Source organism: Grus americana, chromosome Z, assembly GCF_028858705.1.
Source record: "Grus americana isolate bGruAme1 chromosome Z, bGruAme1.mat, whole genome shotgun sequence".
NCBI lineage: Eukaryota > Metazoa > Chordata > Aves > Gruiformes > Gruidae > Grus > Grus americana.
The window spans coordinates 71,376,489-71,392,492 of NC_072891.1; the positions used below are offsets into that span (position 1 = coordinate 71,376,489).

The window sequence follows — 16,004 nt, forward strand, 5'->3', positions numbered from 1 at the left end:
TGCCACAGATAATTGGCTGTGTCATACTTCCAAATGAAAACTGCCAATCTTTGTATAGTATACAAAAAATGGGCAGAAACAATGTTTTTGGTGGTGGCAAGTGATAAAGTTTTTTGTTTGCAGCTTTTTGATTCAGCAGAAACTACAAATTCAGAGTTGTTTCAATTACTGGAATACTCTTATTTCTCAGAGGAAAGTAGAAGACTAGAGGGAGATACAAGATTTGCCAGAGGTGGAAATAAAATCAAGGAGTTAGCAGTTATTTCCTTTCTAATAATGACAGGTGATAATAAGCTGATTAAATTATGAAGCATTTGAAGCCTGAGAGTTTCTTATATAACCCATTAGTTTAATTGTGCTTTCAAGTCATTCCGAACATCTGTTGCTTGGGGTTTGTTTTTTTTTCCTTTTCGTATATGCATACCAGAATTACAGATCACCATGACTATTTATGCAAAACTATTTTGCACAGCAGTATATTGTTCAAGTGTCTTAACTACATAGATATAAAATACATCATTAGAAACCATAATTTAGGCAATGCTGGTGCGTTTTTGTGCTGTGTGTTATAAGTGTTCTGTGGATTGATGGACAGACTTTAGAAGGATTGTTGATTTGTGTGTGCTGCTTTCGTGTGAACTCTTGCCCAGAATTAAGCATTTTCTATAACTTTCTTAGTTGATCTTTACATCATATTTGCTGTGTTATGTTCTGAACTAAATGTATCTATGGTTTTCCAGTGCTGCACAGCTGTTGAGCTATCCAGGAAATAACAAGATCCCCTTGAACTACCACATAGTAGAGGTATGGATTTTATAGGTAACTTCTGTAGCTCTGTACACGAGTAACATGGCCCAGTTAGTTCAATGATAGGTCCATTAAATTACAGTTTGATTTAGGGGTCAACCAGAACTTTGTTGAATTCAACCAATGGTTTTTAAATGAACCATTTAAATGTTGTATACAGTTGAGGGTTAGCTTTATGCTTTTTGTTGTCGTTTTAAATTGGTGCATGGGAGCTATGGTCAAGTACCCAAATTTCTTAGTGCACTAGCAATCCAGGTTGTAGCATTTTAAAATTTTACATATGATGTTTCTAATCATGCAGTCTAAGGGATGGCTAAATTTGAGTCACTTTTAGTTTAAAAAAATTGAATTAAAATACAAGACGAAGTGGACACAAATTGAAATACAAGAAATTCCATTAAACGTTAAAAAATTTTTTTTTTTTTTTTTTTTTTACTGTGGAGATGATAATACACTGGAAGAGTTTGCCCAGAAAAGTTGTGGAGTCTCTGTCCTTGGAGAAGTTCAAAACCTAACAGGACACAGCCGTGAGCACCCTGCAGTAGGTGACCCTGCTTTATGCAGGGAGCTTTTGACTAGATGATCTCCAGCCAGACTCAGCCGTTCTGCATGATTTTATGTTTGGATCTTCTAAATAATTTTGTTCTACTGGCCCCCAAAAGAACTTGCAGTTAGATAACAGTGTCTTTCCTCAGGGCATCTTCCATATTGGAGAATTTTAAATAGCCATAATGTGTATCAGAAGAGCAGTGTAGGTTTTCTTTTTCTGCCTACTTTCAAGGGTCTGTTTTCAAGATGTATAGCTGGATAAAACTTCATTAATTTCTGTCAAAAGTTGAAAGGGATTAAGAGATTCCAGTAATAATGGCAACTTGTCGTATAAAAGCTTTATGAAGAAGCAACTGTAAGTATGAATTTCAGATCTAATTATAACAAGAAATAACCTTATGTAGAAGACTTATCTTAATAAAAGCGGGATTGAGAATTCCTCTTGGTACCAAAATGCCAGATATTCTGAATGCTGTAAAGTTACCTTACTTTTGGTCAGCTTGTTCTTTTTGTACTCTGAATTCAGAACAGAGGAATCATAATTTTAACAATAGTTTTCTGCCTTAACATCAAAGTATCTTCAGTGGTCTTATCTTCAGTATCTTCAGGTGCTGTGCATGGCTGTATGGCTGTGTGCTTTATGCCTAGCTGACGTAATGCCAAGAAACTTACTTAAAGGCCTTGGAAATTCTTTTGATTCGGAAACTTGCAGGATGTGAAAACAACAAAGATTTGCGTAGATGAAATTACTGGAAAGAAGTTCAAGATTGGTGTACAAATTCCTTGGTTATTACTGTAATAATTTCCTTTTTTTTGCAATTCTGAGTTATTTTAGAATGTTAATTTCATTACTTGTTTATGACTGCTTACTTTAAATGAAGCTCGAGTTTGTAAGGCTTAGCATGCTTTTTTCAGGCTTCTGTTCATTCTGCTTACTACTGCTCCCTTGTAAGGTCTCTCTTAACAGCCAAGTTGGTGATAGGTTGCTTTCAACAAGTTTAACAGTTTTAATCTGCGAAATTTCACTAACTTTTTCAGTAAGTCATGTAACTGTAGAAATAATACAGTCTAACAAATAAAGTGTTACTTAATGTTCAGAACATTACAGTTAGGCAGAAGCAAATGTAGCCTGAAAGTGGTGGTTGGTACCTTCTCAAGTATGCCTTGTTTTGAGGTCCCTGAGGCTCCACATCGTAGTTTGTCAAGCCGAGCACAGAATTCCCCATGCTACCTGGAATCTCTAAGGGCACTGAAATGCAGCGCGTTGCTCTCAGTAGCTTCTTACAGACGCATATGCAGATATTTCTGGTAGCTGTGGACAGAGAATGTCTGGGCAGTGTCATTGGCTTGTTGGGCTGTTGTGCCCTGTTGCGCTCCTACAGCTTTTGGCACAGCTTACACTCAACAGAGTTCGGGCATTCAGATCATCGGTGTCCTGAGCTTTCTTGTGGCCTTGTTGTTTTCACAAAGTATGGTATGCCAGTTTGAAACATTTAATCTGAATGTTTGATAACGAATGTGTGATGAATATCACAAATACAGTTTTATGCAGTGGGTCAAACAGATACTGACTGATCATCCAGTTGTTGTGACCATATTTGCTATGTTGAGAAAAGGAGCAGTTTTCTACCTAACAGGGTCCCCCCATCTACCTTTTTGCCATATCTGTCTTAACAGTATGTCCAGATAATACTGTCACGGAAAGGTTCTCCAGCTTCTTACAGTCTCTTCATGCTTTCAAGTCCTTCCTTAGAATAACAAGTTGTAGTCAACGTGTTTTCATGTGCTTGTTTGTGGAATCTATAAATGGATGTTGATTTCTTACATTAGTAAGAAGATTTTCTAAAGCTTACTCATCTAAGGTTCAATTCTTCTGTATTTATTCAGAAGTTTAAAGTTAAAGAGGAAATTGACCAACCATAATGCATCAAAGTTTCCTGATTGCTTTGATATAATTTAAATCTAGTTGAGAATGGCATGCAAAATAAACAGAAACTCAGAGGTGAATGTTGTGCAATGATTGACATGCTGTTACTATAGGCCAAATTGAAAATAAAAACACGGCTGCAGAATTGTTTTCAGTTTTCTTAGAAGGTTCCTTTGCCGAGGGGTACTAAGCATATATTTTTGTTGTATGAAATGCTGGTTGTAATTTTCAGTTGCAAGTTGTGGCTTTATTTATGTAAGCCTTTGTATAGGAGAAAAAAGGACATAATGGAAAAGATATAGATGTAATTGTAATGCAAATAGACTTTCATGCTAAATGCTTGGGCTTCATTTAATATGTTTAATATTTATATTTATTATTTAACACAACCAGATTATTTCTGCTTTTCTCATATCATGCAGTAGGTCATATTATAACTATGCCCATTTCTACAGTTTTGTGGTGTATTTGTTAGACATAATAGATGTATAATGCTGGTATTATGTTTGTATGAAATGATAATCACAATTAGAGTGGACTGTATTAGTACAATGTAGGGTTACCACTACCTTTATAAGTTTCTATTTTTCCTGGAACTTGCAGCTGACAGAATAATATGAGCCTTAGTGGGTATGTAATTGTCTAGGATTGGTGGCTACTATTGCAAAGCTGAGTGCTGTGCAGGCTGCGTCAGACTGCACTTTGATTCTATGCTTTCCTCTCCTACAGGTAATATTTGCAGAATTGTTTCAACTTCCCTCTCCACCACACATTGAAGTCATGTACACAACACTCCTGATTGAACTGTGCAAACTTCAGCCTGGCTCTTTACCACAAGTTGTATCCTTTCTGCACTGCTGGAGAGCATTTATAAAATGCAGTAGTTTGTTTGTTTGTTCTGTTGATGATGGGATAGCAGTAAATAATAGCAGTGTTATTATAGTAATATATAGAGTAATGTATTATAGTACTATTTTACAGCAGCTGCATGAAACTTTGCGTGTAGCACTCACATGAAAGAACAGCACAGGTCTAGATCTGCCAAGTGGGCAAGACTCTTCTAGCTTTCTGGAGAATGTTCTGGTATTTCCACCGACCTTCCCAAGAAGGGCTATCTTGGTGAGGGGATAAAATACAACACTCCTGTTTGTCACTGCAGTCTGTTTAGGCCTGGACAATGTGTGACATGGTCACAGGCGCATGAAAGGCTGAGAAAGAAAGGAAGTGACAGACTTGATTTTTTTGTTCTAACAACTGCGTGAGTGTGCCTACTCTTTTTTTAGTAGGAAGTGTAGCAGATGATTTAAAGGAACTTGCCTGAGTTCCCACTCAGTGCTCCCACTAGAAACATTCAAAAGGTCAATAATCATGTATCAGCTCAGACAGGGTGGCTAAATGCTGAGGAAGGAGGCATGACTCCCAGCTAATTCTGGCTATTATGTTGCCCCTACTTTGCTGCCATTTTAGATCATGTTAGATCATCTTTTTAGATCAAGCTACAGACTCTGAGAAGGGAGGACAGTTAACAGATGTCTATCCACTGGTAATTTCATGCCCAAATTTTCATTCTACTTCATGATGCCACTCACTGCTTGCATATCACATAATCTCAATGATAAGAGCTAAGTCTGTTTCTAAAATTGGGTGGACATCCATGCAGAGAGTTTTTAATGTTGATAGGGACACCACAAGGAGGATAAAGCCCTTGTTGAGTAAAGTCAGTGTAGATGTACTTTCTTAAGCCTTCAGTGATGATCAGAGTTTGTTTGTGGATAAGCATCAGCAGCAGCCCATGAAGCTAGACTGGTGAGATTACGGAAGTACTCCATAAGGAAGTCGGTGTCTGTTCATATCAGTGCAGTTTTGCGTGTTGCATGATGCAAATTCTGGCTTTCCGTTGAAGAAGCCAACGGTCTCATTGCAATAATGGAAGAAAACCAGACTGGGATTAGAGGGTAGAACTCACTATATGCTTCACTTTTTCCACTGAGGATTTACTGTGATTTATCTGATTTTGGAGTAGACTCAGGGAGCTTTCAGTACAAAAAGGTGATGACATTCTGTTTAAAACCTGGAAGTAATAACATCTGACTTACCTAGTGCTCTTCTGTTAACCTTAATAAGAAACTACCAGCTTGCACAAGCCACAGAAATGCTCTACATGCGTTTGGATTCAATGAATACAACATGTGTGGACAGGTAGATGTGTTTTGGAGACAATGGAAAATATTCCTCAATATCCAATGTACAGGAGAAATGAAGATGCTATAGAAAGCGTAGTCAGAAATCCTTGTTAGAACTTCTTGGCGCTATTCAAAATGTTTTCTGGGCTCTGGCTTTAGGCAGTCAACGAGGAGGTGGAGGACTTCCCAGAAACACTCTCTCCTTCCCAGAAACACTCCCCAGGAGGTCACAAGTCTAGCTGTCTGTACAGGACAGTTAAGATTGGTGACAACTTTTCCATGTTCGGAGCTGTATGTAGTTGCACTGTACTTTGTTATCTAGTACTACGCCTGCTTCCTAGGGGTCTGGGAACTGGAGTTAATGGTGTATGTGCCACCCAGAGGAGGAGAGTGGTGGTGATTTTGCCCTTCAAGTGAAGTCTGCATTGTGTAGGAGCTGTTAATTACTCATCAAAAATGTGAAAGTCGCATATTCACAGTAACTTCACGTTTTAATTGTTAGTTTAGTAGGTCATATCTTTGCATGAAACAACAGAACATGATAGGTTATTTGTCCATAAAAGCTGCTTTCTGACTCTCTGAACTTGATCTATCTGTCAAAATAAATGCCTATTTATAGAGTTTAAGCTTGCCTTTGAAAAGTAGAATGCATTTATAAGAAAATCTCAATGGAAAGTTCTCCTGCACTTCTGGCATTTAATGGAGCTTTCTTTTTCTTTTAATAAAGATTTATTAACTGGTTTTCTCACCACTTGAGCAACTTTCAGTTCCGTTGGAGCTGGGAAGATTGGTAAGTTTCTCTCCTCTTGATTCAAACCTGATACTGCCAAACCCTTAAAATTTCAAACTTACCCAGGAAGTGTCACAGCATTGTGGGCCTGTTAAATGCTTTCCTCCAGCTCTTCAGAGATCTGTCTTAATCTGTTCACCACCACTCAGTGGTAGATTATCTTGATAATCTCTTTAGTCACTCTGTTGTCCCTGGTGAACTTTGTGATAAATCTCAAGCCAGTGTAAGCGTTCCCTAAACAGGGGAAGTAGAAACATGATTTAATTTGTCCTGCACCATCAGTCAGTTGCTAGCAAATTTTCCAGAATGACTCCCCAATATAATGGTTTGCACTGGCTGTTTGTATCCTGTACTAATTCTGTGATATTGCTCTGTCCTACCCTAAACCTTTCATTATAGCATTTATCCTTGAGACCTTGTGATCTGTTTCCCTCCCGCCAAATCCTAGCGCCCAAAGTTCCATCAGAGCTGGCCATGACATCCATGCTTACCATGCCAAATCTTGAACTTGCATCTCTAGCAGGAGGTACCTGGACTCCATCAGTGTCTAACCACGGGTTCCCCTGAGCTTTCCATTCCAGGCACTCATGTAGCCAGAGGGATCACCTCAGGGTTAAGTCCTCCCTACAGTGACTTCCACATCCTGCTACTGTACATGCTTTCAGTAGATGATCTGCCCAAGTGTCCTTGTGGAGAGGGGTGCAGCCCTTCTTATGATGCGTTTTTGTGGCTTTACTTAAGTTTCTTGTGTTGTCCTCATGTGGAGTTAAGTGCTTGATGGCTATTCTAGTACACATCCGTGTTGACTGATCAGGCGGTGGTTGTCAAAGAGCTGATTGTTCTTTGCCTGGATGTTCCTTGATGGCAGTGCTTCTGTAGGTTTCTTTCACAAGCTGCCATTTTCCACAATCTTGCAATTGACTGTATTTGAGGCTTCTTTGTCTGAAATCAGCCAGAATTTCAAAACCCCTGTGAGGGATGAACAAACTACGAAATCACACAAGGTTCCTTTCCTAAAGAAAGGGAAAGCTAGCTAACCGTGAGGACAAATTATTTTTAATCTGGTGGGGAAGGGGAAGCTACTTGAAAATATATCACACAGAGATGAGATTCCAAGAATGCTAATGGTCAATAAGGAAATAGTGATAAACTTACTTCATTGTCTTAAAATTGCTTACCCCATAAAACTAAGTGTCAAGCACTCCAGTTGACTGTGTTAGATGATGATTGTTTTGTACCTACTAGACCAAGCGAAAAAGAGACTAAAGCACAAATTCTTTTGCTAAAAGCTATCACATTCTGTCCTTTGATAGGTCAGATTGTCTTACTCAGGACCTTGAAAAGCCCAAACCCAAATTTGTGAGAGAGGTTTTGGAAAAGTGCATGCGGTAAGTAAGATCTTTTGATAGTTGCATTCAAGGCAAAGTTTGATCTTTGCTTCTGGATATTGTCAGATTCCTTTTAACTTGACTCTTGTCTTAGGCACGTCTGTTCTTACAATTCAGTTTCAGTTAAGAGATTAGTGTGTTGTTTGTATGATTTTAATCTGGTTTACCTGCTGTAGGACACCTAAACAATTTTAGAGAGAGAGAGAAAGAGGTGGAGCGGATGGTAGTGAGCTAGCTATCCTAGGTGTGCACACCTGTAGTTACAAAAAGACATGCTTCACCATCAGCATGGAAGGAAAGAGAGTTCAGACAATATTCCTGGAAAGTATTCAGCATTCACAGTAGTGGAGGGAAATAATCATTAGTTATACTAAAAACCAAGAATCTAATCTTAATTATTCTGTGTGGCTCTGATGTCCCTTGTCCTTCAGACAACCAACCCTCCGAACAAAAAACATAAACTCAACAACAAGAGCACACAATTAGTGCTGGACTTAGAATTGTTTAGATAAGAGAGAGAAAAAGCAAACTGTTCAAAAAGCCTATGTTATTCAGCATCCTACATGAAAACATTCAGCTGTTTTTGGGTGAATTCGGTAGAGGAAGTGTGAAAGTATTGTGCTGCAAAACGAATGCAGTTTTTCTGTGGCACTCTTCCATTTCACTGAAAACTCTGGTAGCAAAATTAAACCTTTGTGGGAGTGAAATAAGCTGGAAAGTAAAATGAAGACATCCAGTTTAATATCTTTTTCTGCTTTGAATACCAATGTCTTACTAGTTTTCTGCAGCACATCTTAGGCTTTTGCATAAGATACTCTACCAGACTCTAAATCTTTTCACAAGCTAAATTAATTGTATGAGGATGAAATTCTAGCATCAAGAAGTTCAAATAGAAAGCATCTACTAATAAGTTTGGTTTACTTAGATCTTACTACCCAGCAGAAACTACCATTCTGTTGAATAAACATCCTGATTTTTGTGCTGTGCAAGTTAAATACAGGAAAACCATTATAAAGCAGTTGCTTTAGAATTAGTCCTGGTATTACTCCCATTTTAATTCTACTGCTGTGAAACTCGTTATTTCCAGACTCTCCTACCATCAGCGAATAATAGACATTGTTCCTGCAAGTTTTTCTGTCCTCAGTCCTGCTAATCCAGTGTGCATTTACAAATATGGAGATGAAAGTAATCGTAAGTATTAAGGTTACTGAGGGGTAAAGTTGAAGAAAATAGTGTTTCAGAGCAAGGGAGAACACTAGATTGTAATATCAGTTGTCTTCATAAAGAAGAATACAGCTGAAATAAATATGTGTGATTTTCATATGCATAAATATGCTTCATGTGAGCAATTAATATATATTAAGCCTGGATATCTGTAATATAATCCTCTTTGTTACTTTATGAAGAAAAGAAAATCCAGATACAGGAAGTTACTCTTGCTGAGATCATTGTGGTATTGTGCAGCATTGTTTGCCAGAAGTCTAAAATTGGAAGATTCATCTATTTCCCTGGGTTGGGTACAATACTATGCAAAAATTCAGCGTATGAAATGATAATATGGGTTTATTTTTTGAACTTTCTGAAACAGTAGAGGATTTTACCAGTAAACTTGTTTTAATGAAGCATACAAAGGCATCAGATGTGAAGACTGAGGTAGAGATACCTTATTATTCCTTTTATTACTCGGTATAAAGACAATACTAAGCATAAAAATGTCATCATCAAAGATACAGTAAGGAAAAACAAGGAAGTGTGTATTTTTAGGAAACTGGTGGAAGCCGAAGTAGAGCTTTAGACAGGAGAGTGATTACCTGACCTCAGCTCTACAGGTTCTACTGAAAATTTTGCATTTAACGTGAAGACCAGGAAATGTGTTGAGCAGTTTTATGGAATAGTGATGTGGACAATGACATTGGAAATAGCTAGTTTTAGGTGTAGCTGGGAAGTGTACTTGTTTCTCTGAGAGGCAAACTGATGTTAAAAATACTCACTTGCCTTCTACATATTTTTGACCTCTTTGCTTTTGTTTAGGGTCTCTTCCTGGATATACTGTGGCACTCTGTTTAACAATCGCAATTAAAAATAAGGCCAGTAATGATGAAATCTTCAGCATTTTAAAAGATGTGCCTAACCCAAACCAGGATGATGATGATGGTAAGATATATGCTGTTAGGCTTTGGCAGACTGCTGTTTCTTTAGTGCACAGACTGATCTGCCATCCTTTGGAGCTGTGAGTGTGGTCGTTAACAGAACTGTATGCTTTTTCTCCTAATAGTTGGTTTCAGTTTATCAGTAAATTGAACTAATACACCATTATTAGGGTTTTTTGTAAACATCTTGCATGCAGAGGCAGGCCTGTTTTTCTTAACAGAGATAACCTGGTGCTTGAGGTGTATTTTCTTGTGATTATTGACAGAGGTAGCATGAAAGAATTTAATATTTCCTTTGCCTTTAGCAGCAGAGTGCAGTTCCTGCTGTTATCCTCACTCCTGAAATTCAGTGCTTGTGCCCTGTCTGAGAGCTTCCCTCCCCTCAGTGCAGTCCCACAACAGATAAGATAGCCAGCATGATCGCTGCAGTCTTCCGTGGGTACACACTCACAATGGGACTCCACTCATGTTCTTTTTAGCTTTGCAGCCACAGACAGCATTGATTCCCGAAACCTATGTGTTTTAGAGGGTGAGGCGGAGTGCAAGACAGAATTAAGAAGTGATCTTTACAATGGAGACGGCTTCAATATTTATGTAATATTTGCAAGTGTTCTATTATGCAAGCAGAGAGCAGCAACGACCTGTTTTTTTGCCCTGGGATCCACTGTCGTGTTTCCTGATTTGCTTTAGGCATCACACACTAATGAATGTTCTCCCGAATGCTCTCCCTCCTGCCCATCTTCAGCTACAGGAGGGGACTTGGCACCATTCACCCCTAGTACCCATATTTGCTGTGCATGCTTGCTGGACCGTCCTCCCATGTCATAAACAGCCAGCCTCTGTACCCTAATCATCCTTACCTTCCCCTCTCCTCGTTCACTCTCCCTTCTTTATGGTCTGCCAGGCCTTCAGCTTGATGCGTACCTCTGCAGTTTCCTTTGCTGTCTTTCTCTGCTGCCGTCTGTCAATGCTGTTATGTGTTGGTAGGGTGGCTGCATCTCTGGCTTCTTCACTGACCTGGAATTCTTTGCACATTTTCCCCATGGCAAAAGGGGAGCCTGAAGATCTGTATAATTTGGAAAGTCTTTACTAGCTCTCTGCTTAGCCTTGCAAAACCCTGTTGATGAAACTCTATTTTTTGAAATGAGTTAAAACCTTAAGTTATCTCTACAGTTTTGTGAGTAGCTTACATGCTCTACTTGAAGTACTTATAGTTTTGACTTTAAATAACTTGCAGATGAAGGATTTACCTTCAACCCTCTGAAAATAGAAGTCTTTGTTCAGACTCTGCTCCATCTAGCTGCAAAGTCTTTCAGCCACTCCTTCAGTGCCCTGGCAAAGTAAGTGGAATACGTGCATTATTTTGGGGCTTACAGAGCTGTTTAATTCTGACAGTGAAATGCATGATAAAAGAACTGGACTGAGAGCTTCAGCAATGTTTTAGGTGCTCCACAGTGCAATATGATTAGGAGAACTAATGACACTACTTACTGAAGGAATGATAGTGTAAATTCTAGGTTATATATGTGAATGGAATTAACAGAAATGTGTACATTACAGCCATGTGATGTAAATCAAACAACTGAGATGGGTTTTGAACATTACTTCATTTTAGAATTACTCATTTACTGATTATGGTGAGGAACAAGGGTTTCTCCTTACATTTGAATGACTGGGTAGCTCCTACTGCAATATCTTGTACGATGAATATCACTCTAGAACAGTTACATCTGTACAAAAAAAAATGAAGAAAGAAAACATGAAACTTCAAAGCAGTCTGCTGTAAACTTCTTTTATCTACCAAAGCACGGTAAAATCCATTCTAAAATACTTCAGAGTGCATCCCTTAAAGATACATTTTAACTTTTAAAGAATTTTCTGCACCTTTTTTAGCAAAATGAGATAAAATAACTAATGTTTAATCCTCTGTGTTTTGGCATTGCTCGTAAGTGGTCTTGGTACGTGAAAGGTAGTCACATGCGTCTTAATGAATTATTTTTCCAGCTGTCTTTAAAGATACATAAAGCTGTTACAAAAACATGCACCTAGGAGCTTTATAGAGGCAATGCTGATAAGAAGCTGTAGGTAGTAACCTGCAATGAGTAGTATAAGAGGCAGGGTGACAGGAATACTTCGAGCCCTGGTATTTTTCACTGCTGCACACCAACAGTGGCAGCCACGAGATCAAAAAGAGCCTCTTAACGCTTTATAGTTAACATTACAATAAGCTGGGTTGTGAATGCTGTGTAGCAGGCAGCGCAACTCTGCTAAAATAGAAGCTTTTAGCAGCATTTCCCTCAAAAAGAGGCAGATTGGGTAAAGGTCTAAAGTTACGGAAACACATATCAAGAGGAAGGTCTAAGACTCAAAAGGCAGCAAATTTTGCTCCAGCTGTGTATAGATAAGCACACAAAGCATGAAAGTGCCTCCTGCTTTTAAGAGTATGAGAAATGTAGCCCAGCTTCAGGGAGCAGGTTCACCACTAAGTTGCTTTTAAGAGCTGTCGTGTCTTTGTAGCCTATTTTAGCTCAGGATAGTTATATTTTCCAGGGAATAGTTGTTCAAGAATTGCTGCAGATAGTCACAAAATTTTTTTTTGGCCAATCTAAACCACTTGCCTTATATCTGCTGCTCTTTTGACCTGATCCCAACCCCTCCACTGACTACTTACATCTATTAAAAGGTTTCATGAAGTCTTCAAAACGCTTGCTGAAAGTGATGAGGGGAAACTCCATGTTCTGAGGGTTGTGTATGAGGTTTGGAAGAATCATCCACAGGTAAGAGGTTGCAATGTCAAATATCTTTGTGAGTTTCAACTCACAGAGGTCATATTTAATAAAAAGCGTTACAGTTTGCTTTACATCCTTTAAAAATAACTTGTCTATTGTCATCTTATTTGAAGGAAGGCTGAAATTGTATTTACTGTTGTTACTAGTGCCTAAAATGAAGGCTGGACATAAAATATTTACTGTCGGGCCACTTCTTTCTCAGAGTTCATTGTGGGAAAGCAAAGGCTGTCATTCTGACTCGGATTCATACTATGCTATTTGTTATACAGAAGAATAACTTTTGCTGAAATCATGTTTCAGTTCAAAATTGCAAAACAGTGTAGATGTGTAAATTGAAATAAAATGTAGATCTCCTATCAAAAGCAGGCCACATTCTTAGAAATGTGGAAACCTGGGGTTTTTTAGGGCTGCTTTATTTTTTTTTTGTCAATTGCTAGTGAAATTCATACAGTTATTTCACAAAGCTCTTGTTGGAGTCACTGTTGTGTGTGGGCAGAGTGAGTAGAGCTGCAGTAAGTGGCTGTTCAGAGCAGATCAGTCTGACAGTGCCATTATTATGTTCATTATTGAGCCAGAGGAAATAACACCCTAAAAGACCTATGAAAAATGCCTCGGTTGTTTAAGCCATTCAGTTTCTTCAAAGCAGTTGTTTTCTTCCTCAGCTGCCATTCTTCTATAAATAGAAATCGATAAGGAACGCAAGCTGAATTTGCCTGCATTAATTCACGTATTGCTTACTGGTGTATTTGTATTGTGCTTGAGAGTGGACTGTACCTCACAACTGCATAGGCCAAACTTTCAGAAGCGATGCCACTGAGAACAAGGGGTGATTCTTACATCTTCTACTGGACCTGTGGCCCATTCCCTAGGGTAAAAACTGCACCTAGAAGATACCTGTGCAAGGTGTCACCTCTCTTCTAAGTACAGTAAAAACATCAAAAAAGCAATATTTCTTTAATGTATTAAACTTCCTACCCAAATGACTGACCTTGAAAATGTGATGATTACAGTCTGACCTACTTTTTACTGCCATTTAGCGGGATCAGAAGAAATTACATTGCTGCAGTGTAATATCCATATCCTTTTCCTCTTTATTCCTTTGTATTGCACTATGACCAAACTGGGGTGGAGGTTTCAAACCCGGACTAAACAGCTGTGTTGGTATTTCTTAAAGCAATCTTGATTTATTCATAAAAATCTAAGTGCAAAAGTTATGAAGGTCTGCTGCTCTACTTGATCATGGAACTTAAATTTTCCTCTCTTGCATTTATTAGTCTTTTGCTTCTGGTCAAGCACTTTTTTTTTCCCCCGAGTCCACAACCCCCCTGGCACACAGAAGAAATGATACCTGGGCAGCAGGACACTTGTCCAGAGTGTTTCTCATGCTGCTTGCCCTACTCCCATGTCTATGGGAATGTCCTTTGATCTGGTTCAGACCAGTATTCACAAGGCATATAATGCTGATGAGTGACCTCTGCTGCAGATAGTCATTCAGCAATATGAATCAGTAGTCCCTGGACCTATAAGTAAGGTTGCAGTGGTGACTTCATAAAGGGTTTTAACACTGAGATGGAATGTTTTCCCAAAATCCTAGGTCTGTGTTTCTTGGAAGATGAGACTCAGTAATCCAAAATTCTTCCTGGCAATACAGAAAGATAAATGGAGCATAGGATGCTATCCTGGGACTTGAAAGTTGAGTGCTGAGTCCTCTGTATGATTCATTCAGTTATTTTAATTTTCCTTCCTTAAAAGGAGCTTTGTTACACTTCCTTATTTGACAATGGGTGGTTGTAAGGATAAATACGGTGCAGGCTGTGGTTCTTAGATACCATGGCATTCAAGCACATGAGTAACTAAGATAAACCTTTTTTCTGAACAGCTTGCAACTGCTTTAGTCAGTAACTCCTCTCTGCAGTTGCCTGCTAGATTGCTTGCAACCCCTCCAGAATCATGGCAGCGCCCGTAGCAAGTAAGCACTTCCATTGACTACACAACGCTGGCTCTGTCCTGAAATGAATGTGTCCTGTAGAGAAGAGCTTACTGTCACGTTTGAAGACTGTTGCCGTTGAAGGAGAATAGGCTAACAGTAGCTCCTTCATGATGATCTGACAGGTATATATGCTCTGGTTTGAGTGCTTTGATGTCAAATACTAGGACTTGTGTCTCTAAGGCCTCACTTCCAACTGTGATGCTTGTATCTTTTTGCTTTTGTATGGAAGTATGTATGTTAACGAAGAGTGATACATCACTTTCACTAGAAGTAGAAAGGGTTGTTAAACAAAATCAGAATGCTTTATGTAATTGATGTAGATCCCCTAATTTCAGCAGTTTTAGGCTAGACTACCCAGCTTCCTAAAGTATTTGAAATTACCCACTAACATAACTGATGTAGAGTTGCATCAAACCATCTTTGGTTTTATCTGAGGCTGGAATGCTTTACAAAGGTTATGTGTGCAAGCCCTTTTCTTATTTTGAATGACTGTCATGTCTTTCACAAAATATAGATGATTGCTGTGCTTGTGGACAAGATGATTCGGACACAAATTGTTGACTGTGCTGCAGTAGCGAACTGGATCTTCTCTTCAGAGCTTGCACATGATTTTACTAGGTAACAAGAATTTGTCTTGGGTTGTTATTTGTCTCTGAGTTACTATTTTAAGCGGCCAGTACATAGTTTAATCTATGAAAACTGAGTAGTGGAAGAAAGAGGTACAATGAAGCTTTTGCTCCTTCTACAAAATACCTACTTCAGCATTTTTCTTTCCGGGTTGGGCTATGTGTGTTTACATGACAGTGCAAGAATGTTGCTAGCGTGTCATTTTGCAAGTAGTCTCTAAGCCTGCCAAAGCAGAACAGCACTGGAACTATTTCTAGACCAAGTCTGTTGCTGTGTGTTATATAGCTCTTAGCTTAGTGTGGTCCTGGTCTTTGGTTGAGGTATGTAACTTGTACCACCATTGATACGTTGCTTATTGAGAATGGGAGAGGTATTTGGTCTGAGAAGTCAGTTTGTTGGTAGTCTTGCAGCACACTGGTTTGGAAGTGTACTGCAAAAAATAGGAAAGAAATGATTGTTAAGCTTTCTTACATTACAGATATGCCTTCCTATATGCAGAATGTTTGCTCACTCTAGTAGATGTCTTAGATTACACTGTTTGTTAAATTCCCCCAGATATATTTTTCTCTAAGAAACTACCTTTTGTTTTCTCTCTTGGAGTAATGTGTAATGTAGTGGTTTGAGCTTCGTGTCTTTCCTAGGTTTTATATCTGGGAGATCTTACATTCCACAATTCGTAAGATGAATAAGCATGTTCTGAAGATTCACAAAGAACTGGAGGAGACTAAGGCAAGATTGGCCAGGCAGCACAAGAGAGTGAGTAATTTGTTTGTAATTTTTAATTATTTTAAGCTAAGTTATACA

General features: G+C 38.7%; 1 protein-coding gene across 1 annotated transcript in view; it reads left to right on the top strand.

Moving 5' to 3' along the window:
- Nucleotides 1-16,004, top strand: part of NCBP1 (nuclear cap binding protein subunit 1) — a 31,823-nt gene that overhangs the window by 9,467 nt on the left and 6,352 nt on the right. Inside the window, exons 10-20 of the mRNA XM_054810815.1 lie at nucleotides 741-804; nucleotides 4,013-4,123; nucleotides 5,418-5,482; nucleotides 6,194-6,256; nucleotides 7,570-7,644; nucleotides 8,732-8,835; nucleotides 9,676-9,798; nucleotides 11,032-11,134; nucleotides 12,478-12,571; nucleotides 15,088-15,191; nucleotides 15,842-15,956. Of these exons, the coding sequence (XP_054666790.1) occupies nucleotides 741-804; nucleotides 4,013-4,123; nucleotides 5,418-5,482; nucleotides 6,194-6,256; nucleotides 7,570-7,644; nucleotides 8,732-8,835; nucleotides 9,676-9,798; nucleotides 11,032-11,134; nucleotides 12,478-12,571; nucleotides 15,088-15,191; nucleotides 15,842-15,956 (1,021 nt within the window). The remainder of the gene's footprint in view (nucleotides 1-740; nucleotides 805-4,012; nucleotides 4,124-5,417; nucleotides 5,483-6,193; nucleotides 6,257-7,569; nucleotides 7,645-8,731; nucleotides 8,836-9,675; nucleotides 9,799-11,031; nucleotides 11,135-12,477; nucleotides 12,572-15,087; nucleotides 15,192-15,841; nucleotides 15,957-16,004) is intronic.